This window comes from Corvus kubaryi, unplaced genomic scaffold (assembly GCF_017639235.1).
Source record: "Corvus kubaryi isolate FWS band 111438036 unplaced genomic scaffold, C.kubaryi_AGA036_p1.0 134, whole genome shotgun sequence".
NCBI lineage: Eukaryota > Metazoa > Chordata > Aves > Passeriformes > Corvidae > Corvus > Corvus kubaryi.
This window is the reverse complement of record NW_024580668.1, coordinates 9,091,579-9,119,267: the sequence shown is the minus strand read 5'-3', so window position 1 is coordinate 9,119,267 and position 27,689 is coordinate 9,091,579. Positions and strand designations below refer to the sequence as shown.

Below are 27,689 nucleotides of genomic sequence, written 5' to 3'. Positions count from 1 at the left end.
GCAACTGACCCGGGCTGGGTTTCACACGATATTTCACAAGGTGCTTTCAGTGGTGAGAAGAGATTTAATGTGGGGATTTTCACAGGTGCAGGAGGAAGCAATTTACAAGGGTTACAATACACACGAACAATAGGATGGGGCATTTGAAGACAAAGCCAGGGTCACTGTACGGGCATGATTCCAACAGTGTGGTGGGGCTCCTGCTCCTGTTCTTCAACAACAACATTCTCAGGGCTTGCTCTCAGTCCCAAAGTCTGCAAGAAACAGAGAACCCAAATATGCAATTTTCAAGTGCTAAAGGGAGAGTTTCATCCAGACAAGATGGAATTCACCTGAACTTGGGTTAACACAGTTACTGCCATATCATAAGCCAAGGAAATATCTGAAATATCTTCAAAGGGGTACATACAGTCTGAATTGCTTTGTTAGTGCGTCTATCCCAGCCTCAGCAGCAGGGCCAGCTCTCCTAGTCAAGCACACAAAGGGTATTTTATAGGGTATCTACTGCCATAGTTCTGCAAAAAACCCACTGGGAATTCCCAGGAAAGGTTGTGCTGGTCCCCACTAGACCTACAGAAAAACAAGGACCTTCCTATCTTCCTTTCTGGTAGCACAGTCCTCATCTGGTAGTATTGCCCTCATCAACACAAAGAGCCCACAGAGAACCAGGTCTCTGCAGTACAACTAAGTCCAGAAAATGGAGGATGCAATTTAAGGAATGGAATATTACAGTCGAAGACACTGATATTGCTTATTAAACCTTGCTTGGCCTGGATGAGAAACCCAATCCCCAGTTTCAGAGTCAGAAACCAGAGACTCTGAGCACACCACAGCTCCCAGCACCCACCTGGAGTCACTGCAGGAACGGCCCAGCACTGCCCTTGAGGGGTGTCTCTGTGGTCTGGTGTGCCTGGAGAACAGTGACCGCTTCCTCGATCTTACAAGAGAGAGCACAAGGGGGAGAAGTTGAGTTGCTCCACTGCAGGAGTGCACTGCACCAGGAATTCAGTATTTCAGGTCCCAGTGTGGCCTCCATACAGATCCACTTCCAAAATGTAAAGGACTTGAATAATCACAAAATCCAAGCCTGCTGCTTATGCAGGAGGCTGATCAACCCAAAGACCTTTTCTGTCTCTTACCAAGGGGAATTCTGGGGTATCTCTCCTCTATTACCAAGTCGGAACTTGCTAGAGAGAAGTCAGATTTCAGAGGTGAAGCTGCCTGACCACCCAACAGAGCCCAGACGCCTCAAAAAACATCAGTGAAAAGGTGAAAGGAGCTCCTGTCTCCAAGGAGCAACAAAAAGATGCAGTCAATTCACTGCAACTATTTTGATGGGAACCAAAGCTAAATATTCACCAGGATTAAGAAGGAAACTGAAGAAAAACTGCTGCCCCTCTGCAGTGTAGCTCATTTCTATTCTGAGGAAAGAGCATCTTCCTGGCTGCTTCCCTGTAGAGACACCACTCTGATTTTCCCCTCTCACTTCCCAGCCACCTCCAAACCACCCTCAGGCTTGGCCTGTGCTTTAGGGAGCTGCTTCCAGCTTCTCCTTTTGCTGAAGGCAGGCAGACATTCAGGCAACTGGGTGTGGTGACATCAATCTGGGGCTCCTTTTTCCCTTGAAAATAAAACCAGCAGCTACTTGCTCTTCCCATGGCGATCAGTGTCCTGGGCTGTGCTCAGCTTTCCTTGCAGCAGCAGGCAATCAGCCCTTTGGAAAGGGATGTGTTTGGGCACTGAGTCCCTCCTACCTTGGAGCGCAGGGAGTCTGGGGACTCCAGGAGCAGCAGCAGCTCAGAGTTGTCTATTTCCAGCAGCATCCCAGTGATCTTGCCGGCCAGCGCAGGATGCATCACGTGGATCAGAGGGTAGAGGCGTTCACCTGCTCCAAACACCAGCGAGGACATGAGCACTGTGCAAGCCCTCCAGCATTTTCAAACCCACTGCAAGCCCTCCTGCCCCCTCCACTGAAATGGGACACAAGGGTGGTGATAGTGGTGGTGGAAAAACCACTGCTCACAAGCAAAGCTGCTCCAGCACATCCCAGCAACAGGAAGCTGCTGGGTGAAGTCAGCAGCAGGCGCCTACAGTGGGCACAGGGCAGTGGAGCTGAGCACGCCTGCCCGCCCATGTGCAGGTGAAGGACAGTTTCTGCAGGAGCAGTTCCCTCCTGGGGAAGAAAGAGCTGGTTTGTGACCTGCTGTGCTTTGGCCAGGCCAAGCAATGCTGTCCCACCCCAGGGTACTGTCTGCTCCACCACAGAACGCCTGAAAGCCAAGGGTTGTGTGGCAGAGCTGACCTTAACCCCTATGGCCACCACGCTGTTCATCAGTGCCCAGGAGCAGCAGTACAGGGTGGTTCAGAGCTGAGGGGAATTGCAAAGGCCCTGGCATGGCCTGGCAGCACAGGCAGGGCAGATGGAGCTCTGCCTCTCTGCAAAGCCCCACCAGACACTCTCTCACTGCCAGGCAGCTCATGCAGACAGGGAGTGGTTTTATTGCTCCCATCCAGTTCCAATACAGACTGAATTTATTTTTTTTTGTAAGCAGCATAATGTCAGAGCAATCCCACAAAGCCTTACAGCTTCTCCCAGCAGTTAAGTTTGCCCTGGTGCATGCAAGCCCACATGGCCCCAGGGCCCTGCAGCAGAGCAGCTGTGACACCCACCGATCATTTGCTTCTGCTCCTGGGGAGGGGCTGCTGCAAGCAAGGATGCTGTCAGTGGCTCCTGCCCCTGGACATGCACAGCAGGTTCTCCCACCTGGAAGAAAAACAGGGAAGAACAGCAATCAAAGGCTGGAAGGGATGTGAGTTACCTGGCTTGCAGGAATGGTGCTGGACACCAGCCACAATGGGGCATTTCAGCCTTCCAAATGCTGGCACTGTGTGTTTGTACTCAAACACCAGCTGCAGCAAAGCTGGAGTCAAGCATTAGAGCTGTTTTGCTACTGGATCCATAGCTGCCCCCAGGAAAGGCCCCCACAGCACCAGTCATGGAGCCATGGGGAGTCCTGGGGTCGGCAGTCACATTAGCCCAGAGCAGGACCAAGAATGTCACATTATGGTGGCTGCAGAGCACTTACCTGTGGGGCCACCATGGGTGGCATGTGCCCCATGGGCTGCATGTTCCTGGCAGATGAGGAGTACTTGTACTGCTGGGCACCCCGTGGCAGGGCAGACGAGGAGGGCAGCCGGGTGCTGACCGTCTGCGTCCCGATGTTGGCTGCAATGGGGACCAGAATACTTGTGAGGAGGAGTCCTTAAATGCATACCTATGCCAAGGAGGCTGAAGCCACAAGGGCAGTGTGCTTGTTTGGAGGGCCTGAAAAATCCTACATGGGCTCAAAGCAGCCCCCCAGTCAAAGGCAGCTTCCCCAGGACAGGCAGGGCACTGCCGCCCTTGGGGTGGGGTGGTTTGATGTTGTGCAGAGGGCAGGAGAGCTGGCAAAGGCACCCACATCTTGTCATCTCTCCTCCAGAAACCCATCTGCATGAGCAGCCAGAGAATGGGAACAGCACTGAGGAGGGTGGGCTGCAGACCCCTGTCTCCCAGCTCATCCTGAAGGAAGGTGAGGGCAGAGAAATGAGAGGACAATGACAAAAGGAGAAGGGACAAGCCACAGAGAGCCCTCCTGGTCCCACTGTTCACTTCAGCAATTAGACACTCAATGCCAAAGATAACTTCGGGCAAAATCCCAGGAAGATGGGAAGGCTGTAGGCAGTCACTGCCCCAGCTGGTCCTGTCTGGAGGAGACACCCCAGGACCCAGGGCCAGCCTCAGCACAACCAGGCACCGGGGATGCCAGCAAGATCTGGTCCTCAGCTCCAAACCCCTCTAACATGAGGCTTGGCACTGGCAGCAGTTCAGCCAGAGCCTGTGAGATCCCCTTCCTGTGCCCCACAGGTCCTTTCCCACCTTCTGCCTTTGTCCGAGCCTAAGCCCAGGTGCTGTGGGTGCATCACCATCTGTTTTAAGGATCATAGGCCAGGAGCAGCCACCAACAAGACCAATCTGCATATCAGAGACCCGTCCCATTACCTGAAAGACCACAACCTTCCCCAAAAGTTACATACTTAGTTTCTACAGACACTGCTCCAATTCCATCACACCATCAGGCTCCTCCATGAGAAATCCCACAAAACAAACTATCCTCAGAGGAGGCCTGAGCTCACAGTAAGCACCCCTGCCACCACAGCGATGTCCCAGCTGGAAATTGTGGGGGTCCTTCCCCCACTCACCCACTCTCTGGGCCTGGGGGGGCACACGGGGCACCTGGGTGGAGGCCTGTCTGGTGGTGCTGATGTTGGACAGCAGGCGCCGGGGGGGCACGGCAGCCCTCAGGATGGGGGTGGTTTCAGGATACACTGCTGTAGGAAAGAACACACACATAATGAAGCCACTTGGTAGCAGAGGCATGGAAGGAGACGGCAGGGGAGTGACTGTGGCTGGGGACAGTTCAGGAGCACCTCACCTCTGGTGTCACCGCCAACTTGTCACCTCCTGGTGCCCATCACCGTGACCCTGCACCAAACCCCTGCACACTTATCCAAGATAAACCCCCAGGGTTACAACACTCTGTGATGCTTTTAGAGACCCTCAGTCCCTGACTGAGCCCAGCTCGTGCCAAGAGCCCCCAGGGAGAGACAGGCAGACTCACAGGGAGGCCGGGAGGGCTGTGCACTCCAGCGAGTGGCAGGGCGGACTGGCACAACAGGGCTGGGGCCGTAGAAGGCAGCTCTGGTTTGTGGCTGGGAAAGGAGAACACATTATCCAACGTGACTGGGGAGCTGAGCTGAGCCAGAACTACCCCAGAGCCTCTTGGTGGCTGCTGCACACAGACAGACAAGCCAAAAACATGCTCTGCAGGGTGCCAGAGCATTTTAAACACCGACCTCCAGCCCTGCTGCCAGCATGTCCTCCAGCAGCTCTACTTAACTCCTCCCCTGGAGCTTCTGCACCTCTGTAACCCTTTCCTCCTGCTCTCCATGCTCACACCCTCCCACCAAACTCCTCCTTGCTTCCTCCTTCTCTGAGGGGCAGCAGTAAGTAACAACAAAATCCCCAGCCCATTACCTGGAGCACCTGCACGCCACCCTGCTGCTCACATGGAAGCCCAGCACAGATCCCACCGGTTCCACAGGGTGTGCCCAGGTCTGCACAACCCAAGCTCTGCTTCTCAGCCTGACAGCCACCCCACTCCAGGGCAGACCTGGGTCCCTGTGCAAGGCTGCCACTGGGGAGCAGGACTCACCTGGGGCATGGGGGGTAGGAAGTACCCTGGGGGGGTCTGGAAAGAGCCCAGGAGAGGGCCAGGCAGGGCCCTCATGGTGGCCAGTCTCTGCATGTACTGGTTGGTGAGGATTGCTTTCCGCTCTTCCTTCCTCTGAGCGAGCGCGACGTAGAGAGGCTTTGTGCTGACGATCCGCCCGTTCATTTCTGTCACGGCCTTGGTGGCCTCTTCTGGGGATGAAAAGCATACAAACCCAAACCCTTTGCTGCGGCCACCCTCTGTCATCACCTAGAATTGGATTAGAACAAGACAGCTGAGTCCACAGATCGCTGCAGCACACACAAAACACGGCGCAGTGAGGGGGGTGGGATCCAGCCACAGGCACCCCATTTCAGCCCCCACACCCAGGGTGGGATGGATGGGACTGCACCTCTCTCACAGACAGGTTTCTCTGGGGTAGGGGAGGATTTGCTCAGGCAGTAGGTTTGGGAAATGAAGATGGCAGAGTCTGGACCAGCCTGAGATCTGGAGCCGGTGACTGTCTGGGGGGAATCTGTGCCTCAGCCCCACAGGGCCCATGGGCCAGAAATGCTCTGGTGCTAAACACTGCAGGAGCCAGCAAGGGATGGGGATCAGTGAGACACTGTGCCCTGACAAGGGCCAGACATCATCTGTCCCTGGTGGGTTACAGGTAGCTGACCTTGAAACCAGACCACCCCTCTGCACCCTTCAAGAGAAGGCTGACACCAGTCCCAGTGAAAAGACTGACACTTCCATGGTGTTCCAAAAGGCCAAACATCAGCCTGTCACCCCACTGTCCCGAGAGAGGTGGCTTGTGGGTCATTTTTATTTGTATCAGTGTCACAGAGCAGCTGGGCAATATTCAGAATGTTGCAGCTTTAAGGTCCCACACCTGGCACCTCACCAAGGCTGGGGTAACACAATCAAACTACAAAATATTTGCTCCTCAGGACAGCTTGGAGTGAAGTGGCATGTCCCTCACACCTGGCTTGAGGTACAAGCCATTAGCAGGGAACTGTAATTCAACAGGATGATAATCCAAATCCATCTGCAAGGGCTGAGTGCACCGGCTGACTGACCCCAGGAGCCCCAGGGGCAGCCCCAGTCCCTCACCTTGGCACTGGTGATGGTGCCATAGGGAGAGAACTCCTTCCTCAGCCTCTCGTCGTCTATCCCATCATCCAAGTTCTTCACATACAGGTTGACCCCCTGCACACGATGAAATAAAAGCAGCTTGGGATCCCAAAGTTTACGACAGTTTGTCACACTGGGTATACATTTCACCAACAGCTCAGCTGGAGGGTGGGACAGCCCCCGCAGGAGCAGTGACATGGAGAGGGACCAGGATTGTGCATAAACTCCACTCGAAGTACAAACACCCCAAGTGAAGAGGGCACCCAGACCATCACTGTGAACCTGCTCCAAGATCTCATGAAGCTGTCTCATTTCCAGACTAATATTTCTGGAAATGAGCAGACCCACTTGCTCACCTCCCAACATCATCCTGGGTTTAAATCCCTCTCCTCTTTCCTGATACTGCTTCCCAGGACATTCCCAGGCAGTGACTGGACCCTGTGCAGGTCTTTAATTGCAGGAGGGGCCCACCACGCCAATCTGCTCTGGAAAGCTCTGTGCTATACCCAAGCTGAGGGCGTCCCTGGTACAGACCTGCAGGATGGAGCACCCTGCTCTCCCCTTACCTGGTACCTGTTCACTCGCTCCTGTTTCATCTGCTCAAACTTCCTCTTGAGCTCGCTCTGGCGCTCCAGCCGCTTCTGGGCCCGGCCCACGTACACCACGCGCCCGTTGATCTCCTTCCCATTCATGTCAGCCACCGCCTGCCGGGGAAGGGAAGGGCTCTGAGCTCAGTGGGAAGTCCATGGCCACAGCTCTGCCCTTCACCCACCACCCCAGGGCAGTCCCACAACAAGCAGAGATCTGCTCCCCCTTGCCAGGCCCTGCCCATCCAGGTACCCAGCGCCAGCTCCCAGACGAGCACAAAGCTGGTGAGGTTCCCCCTGAGGAGAGGTGGGTGGGAACATCACCAGGTGACAAACTCAGGGGAGAGATGGGCAGTGAGTGAGGAGCCTCTTGCCTTCTGGGCTTCTTCGTGCTTCTCAAAGTTGACGAATCCGAAGCCCTTTGAGCGGCCACTGTTGTCCATCATGACCTTGACACTCAAGGTCTTTCCTGCAAGAGGGAAGGACAGTATGGTCTGACGGGTGCTGCTGGGCTCAGGAGACACCATGACATGCCAGCCCAGGGAGGAGACTGGATGGGCATGGCAGCATGGAAGAGCCCAGCGGGAGGACAGACAATGGGATACCCATGAGGCAGGGACAGAAGGCTGTGGGGGTTGGTGAGGGTGATCCCTCCCACCCTGAGTGCTGCTCTCATTGCCCTGGGCTCTTCAGCCTCTCCAGCCAGTGCAGTGAGTTCCTTTGTCTAGAAAATCTCATCTCCTTTGTACATGAACACATATATTGGGTTCATATGAAGGATAACCACAAATTACCTGTGATGACACTGACCAAGCATGAACAGCATGGCCCATGGGTTGGCACAATAATAAACCCCATCACCAGAGGCATCCTCCAGTAGTGGACTAAACTGAAAAGCCTGTTTTCTTAAAATTCAGACACAATTCTTATTCCAAGGGTTCCTGTAACCAGGCAGCCTGCTGGTAACAAGACAATTTTAAAAACTATCCAAGAAAGAAAAAAACCTACTTTTTTCAAGAGAGCACCAAGTACAAGTTATCCTCCTTCACAGCAGGAAAGCACATGTAACATCCTGACAGCTGAAGTGACTGCAGTCCTTTTATGTGGGGGATGTTTAAACAAGTCACATCTCACGAGAAAAGGGGCTTGCTACTTCAGCCAAGCACTCTGCCCAGCTTCCCTTTCAATTGCCCCAAGTCCAGTTTATCAGACACGAGGATACCTCAACAACTGTGCTCACCAAACTTGGAGAATATTTCCCTCAGTCTGTCATCATCCATATCATCCCCAAAGTTTTTGATGTAGACGTTGGTGAACTCTATTGCCCTCGCCCCAACCTCTGCCTCGCGCTCCTTGCGGGATTTGAAGTGTCCAACAAACCTGCAGGAAGAAAGGAATAGGCCTCAAACCCTGCACGTTCCTTGCAGAGGGAAGATGGACACAGGTACACCTGTCTCAGTAAGGCCAAGAGAGATCCCATCCTCAGGCCATGCTTTGCTCACCCACAAGCTTACCATGAGTTTCACATACAGCAACTTCAGCATGTCCTACTCTGGTGTACCTCTACCCAAACTCCCCCTTGTCACTGCCAAAAGTAGGGATGTGTCATCCCAGGAGACATCAAAAGACTTCAAAGGATGCCACCACCACAAAAGACCCCAAAGGATACCACCAAGTGCCAGCTCTATTCCTCCAAAGCATTCTCAAACACTCTGGGCAGCCCTTGCCTCTGTGGGATGTAGAGAGGGAGGTGATGCAATGCAAGCAGAGAGAGGAACAACAACAACAAAAAAACCCCTTCCTGCCCAGATTATCTGATGCCAGCAGCCAAGATCAAGGACCAGCCCCACTTTGTGGGTACTCATTACACTGCCTCAGCAATAAAACCCAGCCTGGGGCTGGACTCCTTCCCCACCATCTGGGAACAGCTCCAAACCACTATCACACTTCCACCAGCACTCACCACAAGTGACTCACTGTCCCAGAGAGCAGCACAGACACCATGCCCAGCAGGGGTGGGAAAAGGGAAGAACACAGAGAACAGCAGGAGAGGAATGCCTGAGCAGAGCATGCTTTTACTCCCAGTAGTGGACCAAGGCAAGGGAGGAGCAGAACCAAGGGCAGGGCCCAGACTCCTCTCTCTGGCACTTACACCTTCCTGTCATTGAGCAGCATCCCATTCATGGTCTCAATGGCCCGAGTCGCTGCCTCATGTGTCTCAAAGTGGACAAAGCCATAGCCACGGGATCCATTTTCATCACAAACCACCTACAAACACAGAGGAGCAAAGGAAAGAGACAGACACTCTTTTTCTCCGCGTTTGTACAAGAGTACATCACAGGAAAAACCCATCCCCATCTTCCAGGGGCATTTTCCCTCCCTGACATCCTGCTCCCACTGCAGCTGAGCTCTGTCGGGGTGTTGATGGCAGGTCAGGGATATGGACAATCCCAGGACCTGATCCATGGTGCTTTATATGATATCCAGGAGCTTATGGCTCCCCAAGACCCACATACCACTGGTGCAGTGAGCTGGGACAGGGGGACACAACATCCCTGTGTAGGGACTGGGGAAAAAGCCCAGTTTTGAGGGGAAACATAGCAAGGCCTTTTGGCTTGAAAGCATGTGGGAATTTAAAGGAGATGTTGTGGGAAGTGAAATGAGAAAGTGAATTCCAGCTGGCTGGAGCACGCCTCCAAGAGTGAGGGCAGCTCTGCAGCAAGCCCTCTCCTGCAGGGCCCTGGGCACACCTACCTTGCATGACAGGATGTTTCCAAAGGTAGAGAAGGTGTCATACAGGGCTTTGTTATCAATGGAGTCATCCAGGTTCTTGATGAAGACGTTTCCAACCCCTGATTTTCTGAGCCCAGGGTCCCGTTGGGACCACATGATGCGGATGGGTCGGCCTTTGATCACCTCGAAGTTCATGGTGTCCAGAGCTCGCTCAGCTGGCAAAGAAAGAGGAGGAGAGGAGAGTAACAGAGACAGATCTCCCTCACATCCAGCAGCTGAGATGGGCACAGGAATCAGGGACAGGGGCTTGTTAACCTAAATGGAATAGGCAGCTCTGCTCCCCACCCCTTCAGCCACACCACTCTTTGATTAATTTTTTTTTTTCCCCTCTCCAAAGCATGTCTGACTCCCAAGGATCAGCCATTTCACTACAAGCACCAGTCTGGCAGATGCCCAACTAATTCACCCAGCAAGGATTTTGGTCTCTAGGGCAACTAAATCAGCACCTTCCCGTCACTACAGCCTCACTTCAGCATGGAACATCTTCCAATTGCAATCCTGTGTCATGGCAGTGCCTGCCAGGAGAGTGGCCTCACATCACACTGTGAGCCAGTGAGCAGCTGGCTGCCCCAGGTAAGGGCAAAAAGGGGTTTTGTGCCCTTCTCTGATGGAGAAGGAGGAGGGAGGCAACTCTTGCAAGTCACCTTCATCCCCTTACCAAAGCCCAGCTGCTGCATCCTTTCCCAGACCCTAAGAAGAGATGGAAGCAGGATGGGTCACCATCAGAGAGCAGATTGGGATTAGTTAGAACCAAGGCCCAGCAGCTGATGGAACCATTCAGACAACTGCTCCCCCCTCTTCCATTGCCCCCTTCACATCACTTGCACACCCCAATTCCCCACTGTGAGGCTGTTCCTCAGAGCTGTGTTGGGGGAGCATACCATCCACAGGCTGCTGGAAGTTTATGTAGGCATAGCCCAGCGACCGGCGCGTGGCCACGTCCCGACAGACACGGATGGACATGATGGGCCCTGCAGGTGAGAACTTCTCATAGAGCATGGCTTCAGTCACATCCGGGTGCAGGTCTCCCACGTAGAGAGAGGCTAAGGGATAGCCAGGGCCACTGGCATTCATGGTCACCCACGGAGTTCAGCTGCAGAGGGAGATAGACCTGAGGTTGCAGGGTGAAGGCTTCAGATTGTCTGCAGCAACCACAGACCCACACTGGGGCTCGCCCCACTGCAGCAGCACAAGTGCAAGCAATGCCCTTCCCTTCCCACCAGCAGGAACAGGAATTCCCCAAGGAAGCTGCAACCCCAAAATTTTCCAGGACATAACAATTTTGGTGCAAAAGTTGAGCTGGGATAATCTGCACCTCACAGCCCTTGCACATCCTGGAAGCACGCAGAGGGACATACCACATACATTTGCTCCTTTCAACACTCAAGCCCCCCGAGAAATAAAATGGAGCTTAATTCCTCAGAAGGCAAACAGCCCTTCTCCACCTGAGACTTCCATTTTAACTCCTTAACGGCTTCCTGCAGCCAGAGCAGACCCAAGGACTGTGGGTTTGTATTGATGCCCAGGGAGCAGACCTGCAGCCCATGCTGCTCCCTGCAAATAACTCCATCTCTAACGAGGCAGACACAGAGTTTCGGCCACCCCTTCCCAGCTTCTCAGCTTGTTGACTACTGTTCCCAGAGCAGGCAAATTGATGCTCAGTCTCTGCCTGTGTGAAGACGACAGTCACTGCTTGAGACCCCCAGGGTACTGCCTGGGAACACAAAAATGGAGGTCCTGCCCCAAAAGTTTATAAACCTGTCATTGGGGCTCTTACCTGAAAGCTCAAAAGTCCTGAGACACTTGTTTAGATACCTAAAGATACGCAAAATTAACAGGCATATAAAGGACACGTGCATCGACGGCGGGCAGCCCACGGTGGAGCAGAGGGCTCCGTGACACAAGCCTCGCTCCTCGCACCACCAGAGGCGCCTCCCAGGGCCCCCCCAAAACAAACACAGGGTAACAGAGCAGCCACAGCCAGCGGGGCAGGGGGGAAAGGGAGTTCAAAGGGGGAGGAGGCGGCTGGAGCGGCGAGGGGGGACCGGCCGGGCAGAGGCGGCACAGCCCCGCCGCGGGAGCCGAGGGCAGCGCACACCGCCGGCAACGGGACGGGGCTGCGGAGGAGCGCTGCTCACCCTGCCCGAGCCCGCCTGCCGGCGGGGACCCCCAGCCACCCCCGCCCCGGAGAAACGGCCCCGGCAGCCGGAGCTGGGTGATGGGAGCCGGCCCCGCACTCACACCGAGCGCTCGCCTCAGCAGCACCGCTCCAGTGCGGCTGTAGGCACCGCCCGCCTCTTTCGCGGCGGCCCCGGGGGCGGGACGGGACCCCCGCCCACCGCCCCACCCCCGGCCAGGTGCGGCCCTGCCCCGCCCCGTGCGGAGCGATGCGGTGCGGACACCCCCGCGGGCAGGGCAGGGCAGGGTCCGGCCGGGCAGCGGCGGCCCCCGCGGACCTGAGCGGCTCAGGGGTTCAGCAGCTGCATCTCCACTTCTGCGAATTGCAGCTCCTGCGCGTCTCGTGCTTTCCCAAACGAAGGGCAGGGGAATCGCGCTGCGTGTCGCCCTGGAACACTGACAGCGGGTCCCACCCACGCGCTTTTAGGAAATCACATGCACCTTCTGGTATGTAATCCTCTGAAGGAGTACAGGCAGGAGATTTACACAGCTCGGTTACAAATCCCTCACCACCGGGCGCTCACGCATTTCCAAACTCCACAGCAATCTCCCTCAGGACCCAACAGAGACCCAGGGGATGTGGCCTCTGCCATCGTCACTTCTTGTTTGTATAGCCCAGGAGAGCTGTAAGGTGACTTTCACCCATAGAGATCGCACCCCAGCTGTTCGGGACGTAACTGTGCTGCTGAAACGCAGGATGAAAGCACACGAGAACCTCGAGCCGCAGGCAGTGCAATTCCAAAGCAGTTTCCCCAGCATCCGGCTCCACCCCACCCGCACCCTCGGAAGTCAGGTGCGGGGCAATCAGGAGAACCTTTACACTCACAAAAGCCTTCTGGTGGTTTCCCACACAAAGACGCCTCACCCAAAGGTCAGATGAGCATCAGTGCCAAGAATGAGAAGCTGCGGCAGCAACAGTAAGATGAGCTAAACACGTAGAGTGCACCTGGACTGTTACGGTGGCTGTGCCAGCTGGAAAGCCCTTTCCCAGAAAGACAGAATTAAATAAAAAAATGGACACCCCCTCAACTCAGCACTGCTGCAGACCAGCCTCCTCAGCTCACAATTTCCCCAAAACAGACAGTAAGGATGAGAGATGTTGTGTGAGAGGACTAGGACAGGAGGTGGTCTCTGAACATGAGCAGCTAGCAGACATAGGGATTTTTCTTCTCAAGAGCTGACAATGTCATTGGCGTGACTCAGACTGGGAGTTAGTGCACACTATAAATAATTTAAGATGCTTGATATGTGCATACATTTGGGTATGTCCATAAAGGCTGAAGAAAATGACGACGTAGCAATAATTACAGACATGGAGGGACCACCATGTAAAGCTATGGCACAGGGCAGAGCAGTGGTCAAGCAACAGCTGGTTAGATTTGGCCTAATGCCTTCATAGTGGTCAATCAAGAGCAGCCAAGTGACATTTTCCACTGTGCACACTTCTGTGTTGTCCTACTGCAGGAGCAGGAAGCTCTGGGAGCAGGACCAAGCTCCTTCAAGCTTTTAGGCTGCCCAGCATCTGCCACCTGGCTGCTGCCATCCATCCCTTCAAGCGCTCTTAAGTCCAGGAAGACGCCTCCACTTATTTTGCACTCTTGGTGTGGCTCTAGCACAGCACAGTCTGAGACAAGCAGAGCTGCGTGTGCAGAGGTGAGGCCAGCCCTGTGTTCACAGTGGGTATTTAAGATTCCCAAGAAAAATTTCTAAATGTAACCAACAGACTTCTCTCATTTACAGTGTGTTCAACCCTACAATGTGCGATGACTCATGACAAGTTAAATGGTTATTCAGAGTTGCACTTGAGCTCTGCAATGACAATATATTACAAGTATGCCCTCAACAAAAAAGAAGAGAAACAGTGTTTTCTCCTACAAATCTGAGAGGGTGTGTGGGGAAGTCTCTTGGTAAAGGAATGAGTAACTCAGTATTTGTAAACCATGAATCAACTCACACGATCCACAAACTGAGAACTGAATGTAAGTGGTGATTTTACTACCACAGGTTTTGCCACTACTACAGCAAAGACAACAGACACGACCAAATGATAAAATTTTTTTTTATTATTCACTTTTGAATTCTTTTACACTTTCCTGATTATTTTGTGTAAGGTGAAACTAGAACTGTTTAAAAGACATACACAAATCTAGTACATCAATAACCAGGTATTTCTTTTTGCTATACTATTCTCACAACCACGTGTGTGCTAGGCAATATAACCGTCACAGAAGCAAACTTTAGGCAGAATACTGGTCAGTAAAAACAAAGCGAAAAGAGCTACCAGATATACAGACAGGCTCGGTTCCACATTCACTACTGCATTTATCAAGCGCCAAGTATTAACTGCACAATTTGTTCAGCTAGTAGAGGGGAGTTTTAAAATCAGTGCATGAAATTCTTTTCAGCAGACAGATGGACAAACAGATGGATCCTATACCTAAGTGGAATGTGAAGGCAGGGGATGATACCACGGGACTGATAGGTGACTATTCCTAATCTTTTCCACTGCATTATTCACGCAACTCTTACTAGGTTTTGTGTAATGGGACATGTTTAAAACATGACAAGGTGAGGACGTTTGGAGCTCAAATATTACAAGTTACAAGCATTACAGATGTGTAGGTCTGCATTCCAGTACAAGATAGGAAATCCTGAATATTTGAGCCAGTACTTGAGCTGGTTTCCTGGTACCACCAAAGAACGGCAGACATGAGCTGAAGAATGCAACAGCACTGGCAGCTCTCAAACACCCAAGGAAGAAACCTGTCCTTGGTGCGAGGTGCAGGCCTCATTCACCATCCTGACACCACCAGGAACCGTGGAAAAGATGATGTGCATGTGGGAGTCCAAAATTGCTTTAATGGAGTTTAAACAGGTGAGAGGGTCAAGGATGAACAGAGTCCAGTGGGAGAAAAATTTCTATAAAGTGAACTTAAAGACGGCTCAGTGATTACTTTAGAAGTTTTCAGGATAAATTGAGAATGGGAATACCATGGAGATTTTGATTCACCTAAGAGTAAAGTAATGCAAAAGTGGCAGATCACTTCATGGTATCATCCAAATAATAAGGCCATTCAAAAAATTGAATCTTCTCCTATTGCAAGTCCATGGCAGCAAACCAAGAGTTTTCACTACTGAAGAATATCTAAGTTGTAACTAGGTAAAAGTTATTGCTGTGGGAAGGGGCTTAGTCATGCATGTGGTATGAGCATGAAAGCACTTTGAGAAGTCAAATCCCAGTTATCTGCCAGTGTAAAGAGTTTGGAAATCAAGCTGCTAACTCCCCCGTTTCCCTCCTCCCCAAAACAAACCCCATCCCCAGAAAGACAGGATTGACAAAGTGAGCTTTTGACTGAAAGCGGTGCCTCAGACTCGGTTACAAATGTCTACAGAGTGTGCCTGTTCAACTACCTCATAGCCGTGTCCCTAACTGGAATGCCATACATTGGATTGTTTTCCTTCCATGCCCCAGTGTCACAATAGAATCTCTATAACTTTCTGTACAACTTTACAACAGAATTGTACTTCGACTATTTTGGTGCCAAATTAAGCTCGCCAGAGTTACATAATTGATGTCTACTTTTCTACCAATAAGAGTTTTGTAAAGTCAATTGCAATCACAAAACCCATTATTATTATTATCACAGTGTTCAGTTAAAAATATAAACACGGTAATCGGAACTGTAAATGTTCAGAATAGGAAAGTTCGGAATGCCATTGGAATAACCGACCTCCGCTCTAGGTACACAAAACACCAACCAACCGGTTTTACCCCACAGACAGTTTTTGCTACGTTGAGGTTGTGAAAGTCGATGTACTATTCTTTTTGCTTGTCGCACAAAGGGATTATGTGTAGGATACAGGGTGACATTGAACATATAGTGAAGCGTGACAGCCATTAGTTCTCTCCCTCCCCAGCATCCCCTTCATCTCCCTGGTTTTCCGACGTCCATAGCTGTAAGGAAATACAAACACGTGTTTATGCTGGAAGCACAGTTAATTACAATTGTCAGGAAAGGGAAGACAGCGTAATTAGTAGTAGCTGTGCAACTTTCTCAGCTAAGAGCAATGCAGAACTGAACTTAATAGCAAAGCTAAGGAATAATAATCTAGAGCATGAATAAAAGATAAGCAAGAAGCCAGCACAAGCTGAGAAGTTCCACATAAAACTGTTGAGAACAAACTCCACTCTGTTAACAAAAAGAATCTGAGTTTGTTACAGCAATTAACAAGTGATTCCTAGTTTGAACAAGCAAGTCTAACTGGTCTGGTTACAAAAAGCATCGAAGTTAACACATGCAGTTAACGCCTGAGAAAAAGCTCTTAATTGCACAGAACCGCATCAGCTTTCAGATGCTGAGTCCCACTTCACAGAGTGCAGCAGCCTAGAGTGCAGTGGTTTGCCCCATGGTACTCACAGTGAGGTTGTCCCTAAGCAGCTGCATGATCAGGGTGCTGTCTTTGTAAGACTCTTCATTCAGCGTGTCCAGCTCTGCTATTGCTTCATCAAATGCCTAAAAACATAAACACAGCCCTTTCACACTCTGCCTTCTGGAGTCACTTCTGCTTATACAGAGCTTACAAATATGCCACATTACTATCCAAATTCAGTTAAAAAATCTTCCAGTATTTTTCTTTTCCACCACAAGAAGAAATGCAAACCGAAGTGAGCACCAGATCCTAGACAGCCAGGGGAAAACAGAAGTCTTCACGGGTGTTCAGATTAAAGCCCAGAAAAACTTTACTAATCATGGTAATACCAAATATTGAAAAGGCAAGAGCATTCTCTGTGTCATGCTGAAAAACGGTTCACATAGCTTGAAGTCAGGTTTAAGAACAACACTTAAAAAAAGAGACTTTCATTAAAAACGAAGGTCTCATTGGTCTAAATAAACAGTGAAAGACAAAGGTACCATTACTAGGAGAGACATACTGTACATGAGTGAGTAGACAAGAAAATGGAACACAAGATTTTTCAACAGTAGGGAGGAAGGTTTTCAATTTCTTTTCACAACAGCAGAGGAAGTCAGGTATGTTCCACTAGAGATTAACAAAGCCATTCTTCCCATCCATCTGTTACACATGAAAATCAATACTGTGAGTCTGAGAGCCGTAAGTGCTATTTCTTCATTCAGGTTTCAAACAGATGTAAGCATTTTAACTAAAAAAAGCAAGAACAGCAACAGCATTTTACAGCAAAACATCACTTCTTGTTACAAAGTCTTACTGAAGTGCCTATTAAGAACACAAAGATTCACCTAATGCCATGTTATTCAAGTTACTACCGGACAATTTTCACAGACACAAAAAGCTCCATTTAGAAGACTAATCCTATTTTAGGGAGAAGGCTAAGGAAAAAATGACTGGCTATTTGTTTGCCACAACCCATCACAAAAGCTCTTTTTGGTCTCTGGAGAGAGGGGTACACATGCATATGGATAACAACGACATTTAGAGCTACAAAGATGGGCACACAGACAACACCAACATTCATGTACTGGCTAAGTGCTCCTATTTAAATAAATATTTCACTTTAGAACTGCTTAATTAATTCAAGTGTTTTCAATTTTGACACAAACACATTCTAAGAGATTTAGGTGGACATTAAAAAGAGGCAATTTGTCTTCCCTGTCACTGGAACAGCTGCAGTAGCAAATCAGCCTTACCCAAAGCTAATCTAGTCCAGCAAACCAACTTACCTGAAAATATACTACAATGACAACAGCTCAATGACAGCATTTTTAAGGAATTTGATATGAAAAAGCATAATCATCTACAAAGTGCTACTGTAACCATGTAATTACCTCCTCAGCCTCCACAAAAATTGGTGATATGAAGAGTCTGCTTACCGTCTTTGCCAGATTACAGGCTTTTTCAGGAGAATTTAGGATCTCATAGTAGAAGACAGAGAAATTTAGAGCCAAACCGAGTCGAATGGGGTGTGTTGGCTGCATCTCTTTCTTGCTAATTTCAAATGCCTCCTGATAAGCTTGCTGGGAATTTGCTACTGTTGCTGCAAGAAGCAATTACAACCACATAAATACACAGTACATCTCTACATGGGGGAAGCAATTATATTCTCAGCCTAGACTACCGTGCCACCAGAAATTCATACAATTACCTATACACAGACACTTACTTCAATGTGTTTACATGCAAAAGCCTGCCTTCCACTTGCTGAACTACTAATGCTAAATAGATTTTTTAAAAGAGACTTAAAGTAAATTTTTTCAACAAATTCGAACCAATCTGAATGGACCCAAACTCTACTTAAGTCAAAGTGTTCTGCTTTTAAATATTCATTTCCAGCCCAGCTGAAGAAGTCATAGTTATCAATAATAAATTCAGACAAAACCATATGGGAAGTAAAAGATAACTGAACTCCTGCAGTTAGGTCATGAACTTTGTATTTCAGGTTGGGGTTTCAGGGCAAAGCCAACAGTCCCTTCCTGGCTAATGAGTAACAATAAGATCCGTGCTGGTCAGATACTCACAGGAATTCAGGCACAGTTCAGCACTGCTTTCCCATTTGAGAACTAATTACTTTAAAATCCAGGAACCCAATATCCCATATTTGCATGCAGAGAGTTTGCAAACAGTGAAGACTTGAGCTAAATTCATAGTTTAAACATGACATCAAAGGAGCAAAGCATTTTCCATGAGAAAGAAACCTACATTCTCCAGGAAAATGATTTTACTCTGCCACATATGCTTGAAAATTAGCCACTGTGGTCAGGGGCTGCAAGTAGAGTTTGACTGCATTGATGAACATCTATCTGTCAATCACTTCTATTAATTTCAGTGAAGTCTTTCTCCAAAAGTGACTTGCACTGCACCTATCTTCATAACCACAGAGCATTAGTAAGAAATAAATACTTATGTTGGGGAAAAGAATGCAAGTGTTTTTTACACTTGATTGTGCTTGGTCTGCAGAATGAGAGACTTCATTTCTACTTACTCTGCTTATTGTCCCCAGACGCCACCTCTGAGAGGTATCTGTAGTAATCACCTTTCATTTTCAAATAGAAGACCTTGCTTTCTGGCTGCGTGGCATTGACAATAAGGTATTTATCCAGGAGTTCCTGAGAAGGATTTAAAACAAAGTGACGTTTCCTGAGTCATAATGTCTGAAACAGACCCTTTGTTACAATGGTGAGCATGAACTGTTCAAACAGTAACAATGACTTCTGTCATGACTTACGTAGAGTCATGTGTTAATCACTTTGCCTACTGCTGTCTAAACTCTGGGAAAAAAAAAAAAGAGAAACTACTTGTAGCCTAATCTACGGAGAGCTGAAAACTTGCTGTGTTGAGACGACCCACAATTCCCTCCTGCAGGATCTAAAGGCTACCAGGGCTTAAGCTTGCTGATGCAAACCCACATCCACGGCCAACTAATGAAAAGCATCAGATGGAAATTAGCACCTCTGGTCACTTTTGCTGCCACAAATTTGAATTCTATGCAGAGCTGTGAAATTGTCCACAAGGAACTGATTCTATCTCCAGCGTCAGCTGAACAGTTTGACAGTGGCACAGGCAGTACGTGTGCACTCAGAAAGAGATGCAAAGATTGACTGCACTGACAGCATCTGCTCCAGACTGATCTTAAGCAAACAAAACAACAATAAAAGGCATCTTGTCTGAGTGAAAGAAAAAGCAAAATCAGTCTTGGAGAAGAGCTACACACCTTCTCCATTAAACAAAAGTAATAAAAAAGACTCAGGATGTCAGCATTCATTAATGAAAGAATTTAAACAGCAGGCCTTTTAGCAGGACTCATGCTGGTGCCCCAGATCTAAATTTGTTTTCATGGTGAACCCTCTCCAGCCAGCAGCCAGGGGTTTTCAACATGGCCTTGTTTGCTTTTTTCTGCTAAAAAGTATACTCTTTTATAACAAATTTCTTAAGAAGCAAGCTAAATGACTTAGGAGCTAGAATTGGACCCAAGTATGTAGCTATGCAAAATTATTCCCCTGCTAAGGTGCTGCAGTGTCTACAGCACTACTAAAATTCCTTAAGCCTCTCTGAAGAATGCTGCAGTACTAACTACTGTTATTTTTGCTGTTGGATTATTACCAGAACATCATTGCAGATATCCTGCAATTCAGCCTCAATTTTCTCACGATATTCTTTTCCCATCTGCTGTTTCTTCTCATTTCTCTCTGTTTTCTGTTCGATGCTGGAAATCACGCGCCAGGAGGAGCGACGGGCACCGACCACATTCTTGTAGGCCACGGAGAGGAGATTCCTTTCTTCATTGGACAGTTCATGTCCCTGCTCAGTGACAGCCTTCATAGCAGCAGCCATGTCATCGTAACGCTCGGCTTGCTCAGCCAGTTTGGCTTTCTGTACCAACTCACTTTTATCCATGGTTGTCCTGCAATTAGCAAGGAATAAAAATAGAGAAAAATGTCTCGACTGTCTGCACTGGGGAAGTTCATGCTGAAGGGTGAAGCAGATCTTACAGTCATTAATAAGAGGGAAATCTATCAACTGTAATAAAGTAATACAAAGGGTTTCTTTCTAAAAATGTATTTGACCTTTTGACCAAATATGTATCATTTCCATGTGTAAATGACTAATGACAATCCTGAAGATATGAAAGCATCGTTCTTCAAAATGCAGCAAAAGTCATACTGGCATTAAGCACAGCCCTACATGAATCTGTCCTCTTTCCTATACCAGCCACAGCTCAACTGGGACAATACTAACCAAGAAACCACCAGGTTGGTTGTTTTTTCAGGTTGGTTTGTTTGTTGTTGTTTGTTTCCCTCCACTGCAATACAACAGCAACTACTTAGGAGCACTGAAGCACTGGACAGCCCCTCCCGACCCTGAAAATTTTGGCAAGTAAACGGAGATGTTTCTGTGGGTTACATAAACCATACCCAGGAAAGCTGTAGTTGTTGGCAACTATGGAAAGTACATTTATACTGTTCTGCCATAAAATAATGTGGAGGTTTTTTTTTACATATGCATCAACACACACATAATGGACAATTCTACACAGCTAGGGTGGCTGCAGTCTCAGGTTTTCAAGACCTTTTAAATAAGATTGACATTCATAAAATCTGAATGGGACATGGCCCACATGATGGTCACTACTACAAAAACAAGTTGCTTATACGGAAACAACTCATTTATCATTTCTAATAATGCAGTTTAGCAACCAAAGCTGTGAAAACACAGCTACTCACATGGCCACAAGGTCACTGAAGAGCTTAAGCCAGGGAGAATGAGTGTACCACCCAGGGCCAGGCTCACAGGAGAAAGTAAATTAGTTTCTTTGCCTTTATCAAAACGGACCTTAACACCTCACAAACTTACAGACATCCCAAATTCATCTGTAAAATTTCTCCAGGTGCACAGGTTCACTTTTGGACACATCCAGCTGTTATTCTCATTAGTACTGTGCAATAATTATCCTCTCCTACTCCTAAATCCTAATCAGAGCTCTCACTGTCTAGATAAGTTGTCAGGCTGAGACTTAACAGCCTAAAAACAACTTCTAAAAGAACAATAAAACCCAAACAAGAACAGTAAGTTTACATTTGTATTTCACAGACTTCTGTTCATTACAGAAGCACCTACAATCCTATTAGAAAGACCCAACATACTGAATGTGATTGCTGCAGCCTTTTCCCTGGCTCTCACCTTTCAAGATTCTAGTCTGACAGGCTTCTGATGGAGAACATCTTGCACACACTGCTCAGCTTGTATTTTACTCCAAGGATCACCTACCACACTATTACAGAGGAAAACCGGTCCCCTGTACCAAATCCTCAACCAGGACAATGAGATGCAGACCCAAATTCCCATTGTGTGTATGAGCAGTTTCATACACTGCTCACACTGCCAAGGACGAGTCCTAACTACAAAATTATTTTGAGATGAGCACATTCTGTCCCTCCAGGTGAAGATATTCCACTTTAGCAAAAAAAAAAAACCAAAACACCCCCCAGAATATCAAGTCAAACATTGTCATTTCACACAAAAGTTCCTGAAGCAAACCCAGCAACCAAACCTACCTGCTCTGTATCTGCAAGTCACACTCACTCCTCCTTGTATTTGATCCTTTGTAGATCCTAATGCATCCATCCTCGTAAGGCACTCAAAGTAAGGACACAGAATGCTAAAACCAGCCTCCTGGAAAGGGACCTTTTGCAGACTGGTAAGTAAAGTTGGGCTCTGTTTCAGCTCCATTTCAAGTACTGTGTTTAAATCAGTGGATTCTGGGACCTACTGAAAGGGGCCGCACAGACTTCAGATCAAAGCCCTCAACAAGACAGGGTGACTGTGGGCAGCAGTGTGACAACTTGTGGTAAGGCATGATTCATTCAATCATCAGCTCTCTTCCCCAGTAAGCTTTTACCCTGGGGATATTTTCATTTGTTTTCACAGGCTTATCAAACAGATAGCTCCTGATGACGGAAAAGGTTAAGCGGGATTTGTGATGTGCATGGTTTCTCCCTACTTTGAAGGCTATCATAACACCAATGCAAAACAAGTCCAAGGAAATCATCAGAGCATTTCCCCTTGAGACAACCCATCCCACTTTTCCCTGTTGAGTCTATCAAACCTTGTAAACCATTCCCTTAACTCAGCACTAATTGCAGACTATGTGCTTAAGGCAGGAAGTAATTTGTGAGTGGTGTTCCTCTACCCACTCACTAAAATCTGAACATGAGCAAAGTACACCTGAAGAATGCTTTTTACATTACAAGAGCCAACTTTAAACAACAGGACATTGAAGCGAAACAGTTTCAGAGCACTTTTAGTTTCTTTATTGTCTGCAGAGCTTCTAGAAGTATTTCTACTGCAAACATCTTATCTTCTCCTCTTCTTCTAATGGAATGCGATTGTTATGTGGAAGCAGCCTGCTTGTTGAAGTGCAGAGGCAAGTAGCCCCAACTGAGTTTACATTTTGCCATTGAAAGGTCAGTTTTATCTGTGATCTGCACTTTGCCAATAGTGGTCTAATCTGTAGACAAGTCATCTGTGCAGAGTTCCATTTACAAACAATATAGAATTCAGTTTTGAAAGGGTGCAGAGTTTGTTTTATCAAGCTCACTGACATATTTATATTTAGATGCAAGACAGTTCATAGTAGTCAATGGGTTCATGTAAGGACACATGAAGGAAATCACAAAGGGAACTGCTCATGAAGGAAAACATGGGGGCACAAAGACCTAATGGATAAAAAAGATCCAGAAACCAGTTTAACATATCAATTATACAAGTAAAATACCAGCACAAAGATTAGAATATTGCTTCTCATCAAGCAACTTTCCTCAGCAATGTAACTAATTTATGCACATGAAACTCATTTATGCATATATGAAACTCAAACTCATCACTAAAGATGCAGCTTCTGAGAACTTCACTTAGTTTTGACATAAGAATTCAGTGTACAGGGGCTTGAGTTTAGTTAATTCATGCTAATATCTGTACTGTTAGTAGGCTTGCTATGAAACACAAGTATTATTCAGAAACATGGATTTAAAAGAACTTAAATGCGGTAAGAAAATAATTGCCCACACCAAAATATCTGCCAATGACAGCAAGTCACCATAATTTCCTTTCCAGGATGCTGCTGCATAAAGGAACACTTAAAATCCTCATTTGATTCTCCATTGCTTACCTTGTTAGCAGCTTGGAGAGAGCTTTGCAGAGCTATGCTGGCTTGAGCTCCAAAGAGGGAAGTGTTTGCCAGAAGGAAAAAAGATACAAGGAAAGGAGTGATGTTTGAAAAGGCAAAGAAGCAACTATCAGTTATAACTGGTCCCTCCCAGAGAGGAGATGAAAGCCACACTCTAACAATGGACCAGTGTGCCACAGTCTGAAACAAGCAAAGCCTAGAGCTAAAAATACACCTAGGCCACACACAGAAGCCATCTACCAAAGGTTACCTGCAGCTAGGAGCAAAACACACAGAGGTGATGAACAGGAGGCTGACAGGAATGATCTATTCTAGCACTAATAAAGCCATGCCATGGCGGCAAAGGGAAAAGAGGGAAGATGGAAAAAGGAGTAGAGACATGCAGATCACAGCCATGGAGGAGTCCTGAAAGTTGCCTGTTCTAAGCAGAAGATTCTGATATTAGATGCATTAACACACTTCAAATTCTTAAGACACTGTCTTCTTAAGAATCTGTCCAATACAACTTAGTAGCCCTCCAAAAAAGCAGTGGCTGGACACTGCTCACAACAGGGGATGCCAACCACTGCCCAGCAGTCACAGCCAATAGCACCAGCTGCCAGAAATTTTAATCACCTGAAGTCCCACAGTCAAAATGTAATTTTTTTACTATTTTTTCCCCCTATCTCCCATACAGCCTAGAGCTCTTTCAATCCCTCTTACAAATGCAGAAGAGCATGTATGCAGGCACTGTAAGTTACAAGTGCTTACTCCCACCCCAGAAAAGCTTTATGCCTGTGTAGACAAGACTGAAACGTATCACAAAGCATCAAAAGTAAAGGTCAGAACCTGTAAAACTCATTAGTTTGTAGCTGCCTGCATCCTTCAGTGGAAGATGCAGTAGAAGGGGACGGTGTGACCAGCCTGGGAACAGGACCTGGAGTCAGTACACCCATGGATCTTTCAAGAGTGGATGGACACACAGAACTGGAGGTTTACATCCCATTAACAGCTGAGGGGTAAAACATGCAGCTACCATTGTTCAGATGACTGCAGGATTTTGAGAACTACAGCTTACTCCTCAGCACTTACTCCATCTACTCTGTAGCCTTTATTGTTTCCCATTCCAATGGGCTCTTTAGGACAAAGCCAAAACAGATCAGAACTAACTGTGCTTAAAGTCTGTAGAAATCAAATGAAAACTGACACTGAAAATAATCTGGCTTATATAACATATCGAACTGACAGGACAATACTAATAAGCTTACGTTGGTCTGAAGTCTGCTGCTCTTGATGACCTGTTCTTCTGATGCTAATTAAGTCATCGATTTTTGTGCACTGTTTTTCTCTCTACAGCAAGCATGAGAATCTATCAGACAAACACTACCACTTTTTAGAAAAGAACTGGTGAGAAAGCAATGTAGTTATTGGTTTGACATACTGGTCCCTAACGAGTCGAGTAGAGCTGCAGGTTAACAGACCTGTGTATTTCACTGTGAGAAAGGAATACAAAACCAGATTTGGTGAAATGGGAGGCAATCATACTTCCCAGTCACAAGTTCTAAGTCCACTCAAATTCTAGCAGGAGAAGCAGCAGACTGGTACAGAATTTGCAGCTCAATATTCCACCAACATGTGAACACACCTTATTTGATTTCTGGATGGGCAATTCATTCTGAAATTAAACATTCAAGTGAGGTGAGTAGTATTTCAAATTAAGAGTTCTATAATTACAGAGTAAGAGCTTTGGAGACATTATTTCTAAAATAAATAGAAAATCATTCTCCATCATTCAGGTACACACATGCTGACACAAGTATCTGCATGATGGGGATGGCATTCCCTGTCAACTGGACATCGCTTGAAACATTTTTTACAGGAAATGGAGTGCAACTCTTTCAACCTTCCTTGCTTTACTGCAGTATTAGGTATTGGATTTTATTAGTTGTGTTTCTCTAGTTGGTTCCCTTAAAGGCTATACCATGGATTGTTAAATAACCGATTAGAAAATGAATGGCTCTGGTAAGATCTGAACAATAAAATCTTCCTGTCAGAAGCTTGGGTATAGCAAGTTCAGTAAAATATCCTGCAAACATAATGAGGGAAAAAGGAAAATGATTTCACAGCTGTGATATTCCTGCTGACCTTGTGCAGCACATAACTTTAGCCTCCTCTGCATCTACCCTGGCCTTCAGCTCAAATCTCTATGCAAATGTTGAGATAAAATTAACATTCTATAAAGCCATGCCTCACCCTGCTCTGGCCATCTGCTGCCATCATTACTTGTTGCTTCTTAAAATTGAATAAAATGACACTCAATGGTTTTCAGTGTCCATAGAGAATTACAAAATGCCTATGACCACTACCAATAGCATGTGGGAACACTGATGGTGTACGGACACCTTAAATTTAGTGACTGCAGCCTTGCTCTTCCTAATGCCAGGCTGAAAAGCAGAGCTCTGCTCCCTGCCTATGGCCCTTTGCTCAGGACAGCTGCAGGTGGAGACGTGCTGGCACTTCCACAGCACAACATACCCACATGGCAACACCTTTTTGTTCCAACTGGCAGAACTGTTTTTGGCTAGAACCCAGGTGGAAATAGTGAGTTAACCCAAAAAATCTTCCCCCAGGCATAAAGTTCATGCCAAATTAATGTATTCGTATCACAGGTAAATCACTTTTGTTAATAATAAACTGACAGTATTTATATTACAGGGTGGGGCAAGAAGTGTGGCCATATAACAGACACACTACTGTAATGCCTGGTATTAGGATACCACACGGATCAGAGTAGGAGCTTTTACCTCATTAACCAAATAATTATTTACTGACTCCTCCTCATCCGAGTTTATTCACATGCATCACAAAAAGCTGCATACTGGCACAGGCCTGCTCAGGAAAAAATAAAAAGACTCAACATCAAAATAGCAGAGATCAGAACATGCGGTACTGACATAATGAGGTTGAGAAAACTGCACCAGGCCCATCTGTGCAAGGAGTCTATCACTTTATTGGTACCAATTTAATAAACAAAATATGATACACGGGATATTTTTGCAGTCCTTTAATATGAGAAAAAGGCACTTGTGTGCTTGTTTTCTTTTCTAGACCAGATTATATCTCATTATTGTTCTAAAATAAAAGTAAGCTCATCTTTTTCATATAAAAGGATTAAAAATTTTGACTGAGGTGTCCTTCATTAGCGAACATGTAAAAACACAAATATTCCTACAGCCACTGAAGATACAAAACATTACAAACATTCCCAAAGTCTCTGATATTTTTCCATGGGAATTTAGTTTTTATGGTGCTGCATGATGTGGTTTTTTTGTCTTCCTATCACTGGAAAAGGTATTTTAACTATTAATAAAAAAATATATCTGAAAGCAACCAATTTATATTGTGATCTTTGTGTGAGATGCATTTATGCCAATACAGTGATTGTGTGCCACTGCCATTTCATCATCCCAATTAATACCTGGTTATACATACCTCAAACAAAACCCATGGCCGTTAGATCTGGGCTACTGCCCAGCCTTTTTATAGGCTGGGACTGGCTTGAACCAACCTTCTTTCCCTGCGGAGTGCTCCCTAAACGCATCTCTATTCCCAAATGGACACGAATGATCAAAATTGGAGAGTAACAATAAAAGCATTTTATTCCCTTCTAAAGCGCTCATACACGGCCACGACCACCTTCGGCCCTACGTGGGCCGGCTCACAGCCACCGGCACGGACACGGCAGCTGCGCTCTCCCGGGCTGGGCACGGCGCTCCCGGCTTCGGGAAGCCCGAGGCCGGCCCAACCCTGCCGCGGCGTGGGCGAGCTGCGGGCAGTGCCGGCTGCCGGCCCCGGCGTGGCGGGGCTCGCTCTCGGCCCCGGGCGGGCAGCCCTTCCCGCCGGGCGGGCCCAGGTGAGCGCGGCCGCGCCCCGGGCAGCGAGTGACTCACCGGGGCGGGGCAGCGCCGGGCGCTCGGGGAGGGGGCGGCACCGCCCGCTCGGGCCCGCCAGCGGCCGCCGAGCGAGGGTCACACCGTTAGCCGGGCCGGGGAACGCAGGAGCGGGGAGGCAGCACCGGGGACCCTCCCGCTGGGACCCCCGCGC

The 27,689-nt window shown here is 47.8% G+C and overlaps 2 protein-coding genes across 3 annotated transcripts; both read right to left on the bottom strand.

Annotated features, from left to right (window-relative positions):
• Nucleotides 1–44: 44 nt before the first annotated feature.
• On the bottom strand, nt 45–12,047 carry PABPC1L (poly(A) binding protein cytoplasmic 1 like). Of its 2 annotated transcripts, XM_042049720.1 has the most exons (16): nt 11,547–12,047; nt 10,651–10,862; nt 9,731–9,924; nt 9,129–9,244; nt 8,217–8,356; nt 7,351–7,445; nt 6,956–7,093; nt 6,369–6,464; nt 5,256–5,522; nt 4,662–4,752; nt 4,243–4,371; nt 3,087–3,226; nt 2,671–2,764; nt 1,755–1,885; nt 848–937; nt 45–254 (listed from the first exon to the last, which is right to left on the bottom strand). In XM_042049720.1, exons 2-15 carry the CDS (start codon nt 10,841–10,843, stop codon nt 854–856), a joined length of 1,908 nt encoding a protein of 635 aa, XP_041905654.1. In that variant the 5' UTR covers nt 10,844–10,862; nt 11,547–12,047; the 3' UTR covers nt 45–254; nt 848–853. The 2 variants fall into 2 exon arrangements, 1 of the variants encoding a protein (XP_041905654.1); XR_006019891.1 differs by lacking the exons at nt 45–254; nt 848–937; nt 1,755–1,885; nt 2,671–2,764; nt 3,087–3,226 and having other exon boundaries at nt 4,286–4,371; nt 4,476–4,752.
• A 1,945-nt stretch (nt 12,048–13,992) lies between these two features.
• Nucleotides 13,993–24,051, bottom strand: YWHAB (tyrosine 3-monooxygenase/tryptophan 5-monooxygenase activation protein beta). The gene is made up of 6 exons (XM_042049981.1): nt 23,589–24,051; nt 20,024–20,324; nt 18,906–19,029; nt 17,797–17,960; nt 16,366–16,461; nt 13,993–15,902 (listed from the first exon to the last, which is right to left on the bottom strand). Exons 2-6 carry the CDS (start codon nt 20,315–20,317, stop codon nt 15,846–15,848), a joined length of 735 nt encoding a protein of 244 aa, XP_041905915.1. The 5' UTR covers nt 20,318–20,324; nt 23,589–24,051; the 3' UTR covers nt 13,993–15,845.
• Between the last annotated feature and the right edge of the window lie 3,638 nt (nt 24,052–27,689).

What these genes read in the sequence shown, in the direction of transcription:
- PABPC1L (XM_042049720.1), bottom strand. Translation starts at nt 10,843, where the DNA reads ATGAATGCCAGTGGCCCTGGCTATCCCTTAGCCTCTCTCTACGTGGGA. An exon ending in AGCACGAAGAAGCCCAGAAG is followed by an intron (nt 7,094 to 7,350) that starts GCAAGAGGCTCC and finishes CTTCCCCGGCAG; the next exon opens with GCGGTGGCTGACATGAATGG. An exon ending in AGCGAGTGAACAGGTACCAG is followed by an intron (nt 6,465 to 6,955) that starts GTAAGGGGAGAG and finishes CATCGTGTGCAG; the next exon opens with GGGGTCAACCTGTATGTGAA.
- YWHAB (XM_042049981.1), bottom strand. Translation starts at nt 20,317, where the DNA reads ATGGATAAAAGTGAGTTGGTACAGAAAGCCAAACTGGCTGAGCAAGCC. An exon ending in ATATCTGCAATGATGTTCTG is followed by an intron (nt 19,030 to 20,023) that starts GTAATAATCCAA and finishes AATCCTTCTCAG; the next exon opens with GAACTCCTGGATAAATACCT. An exon ending in GTCTGGGGACAATAAGCAGA is followed by an intron (nt 17,961 to 18,905) that starts GTAAGTAGAAAT and finishes TGCTTCTTGCAG; the next exon opens with CAACAGTAGCAAATTCCCAG.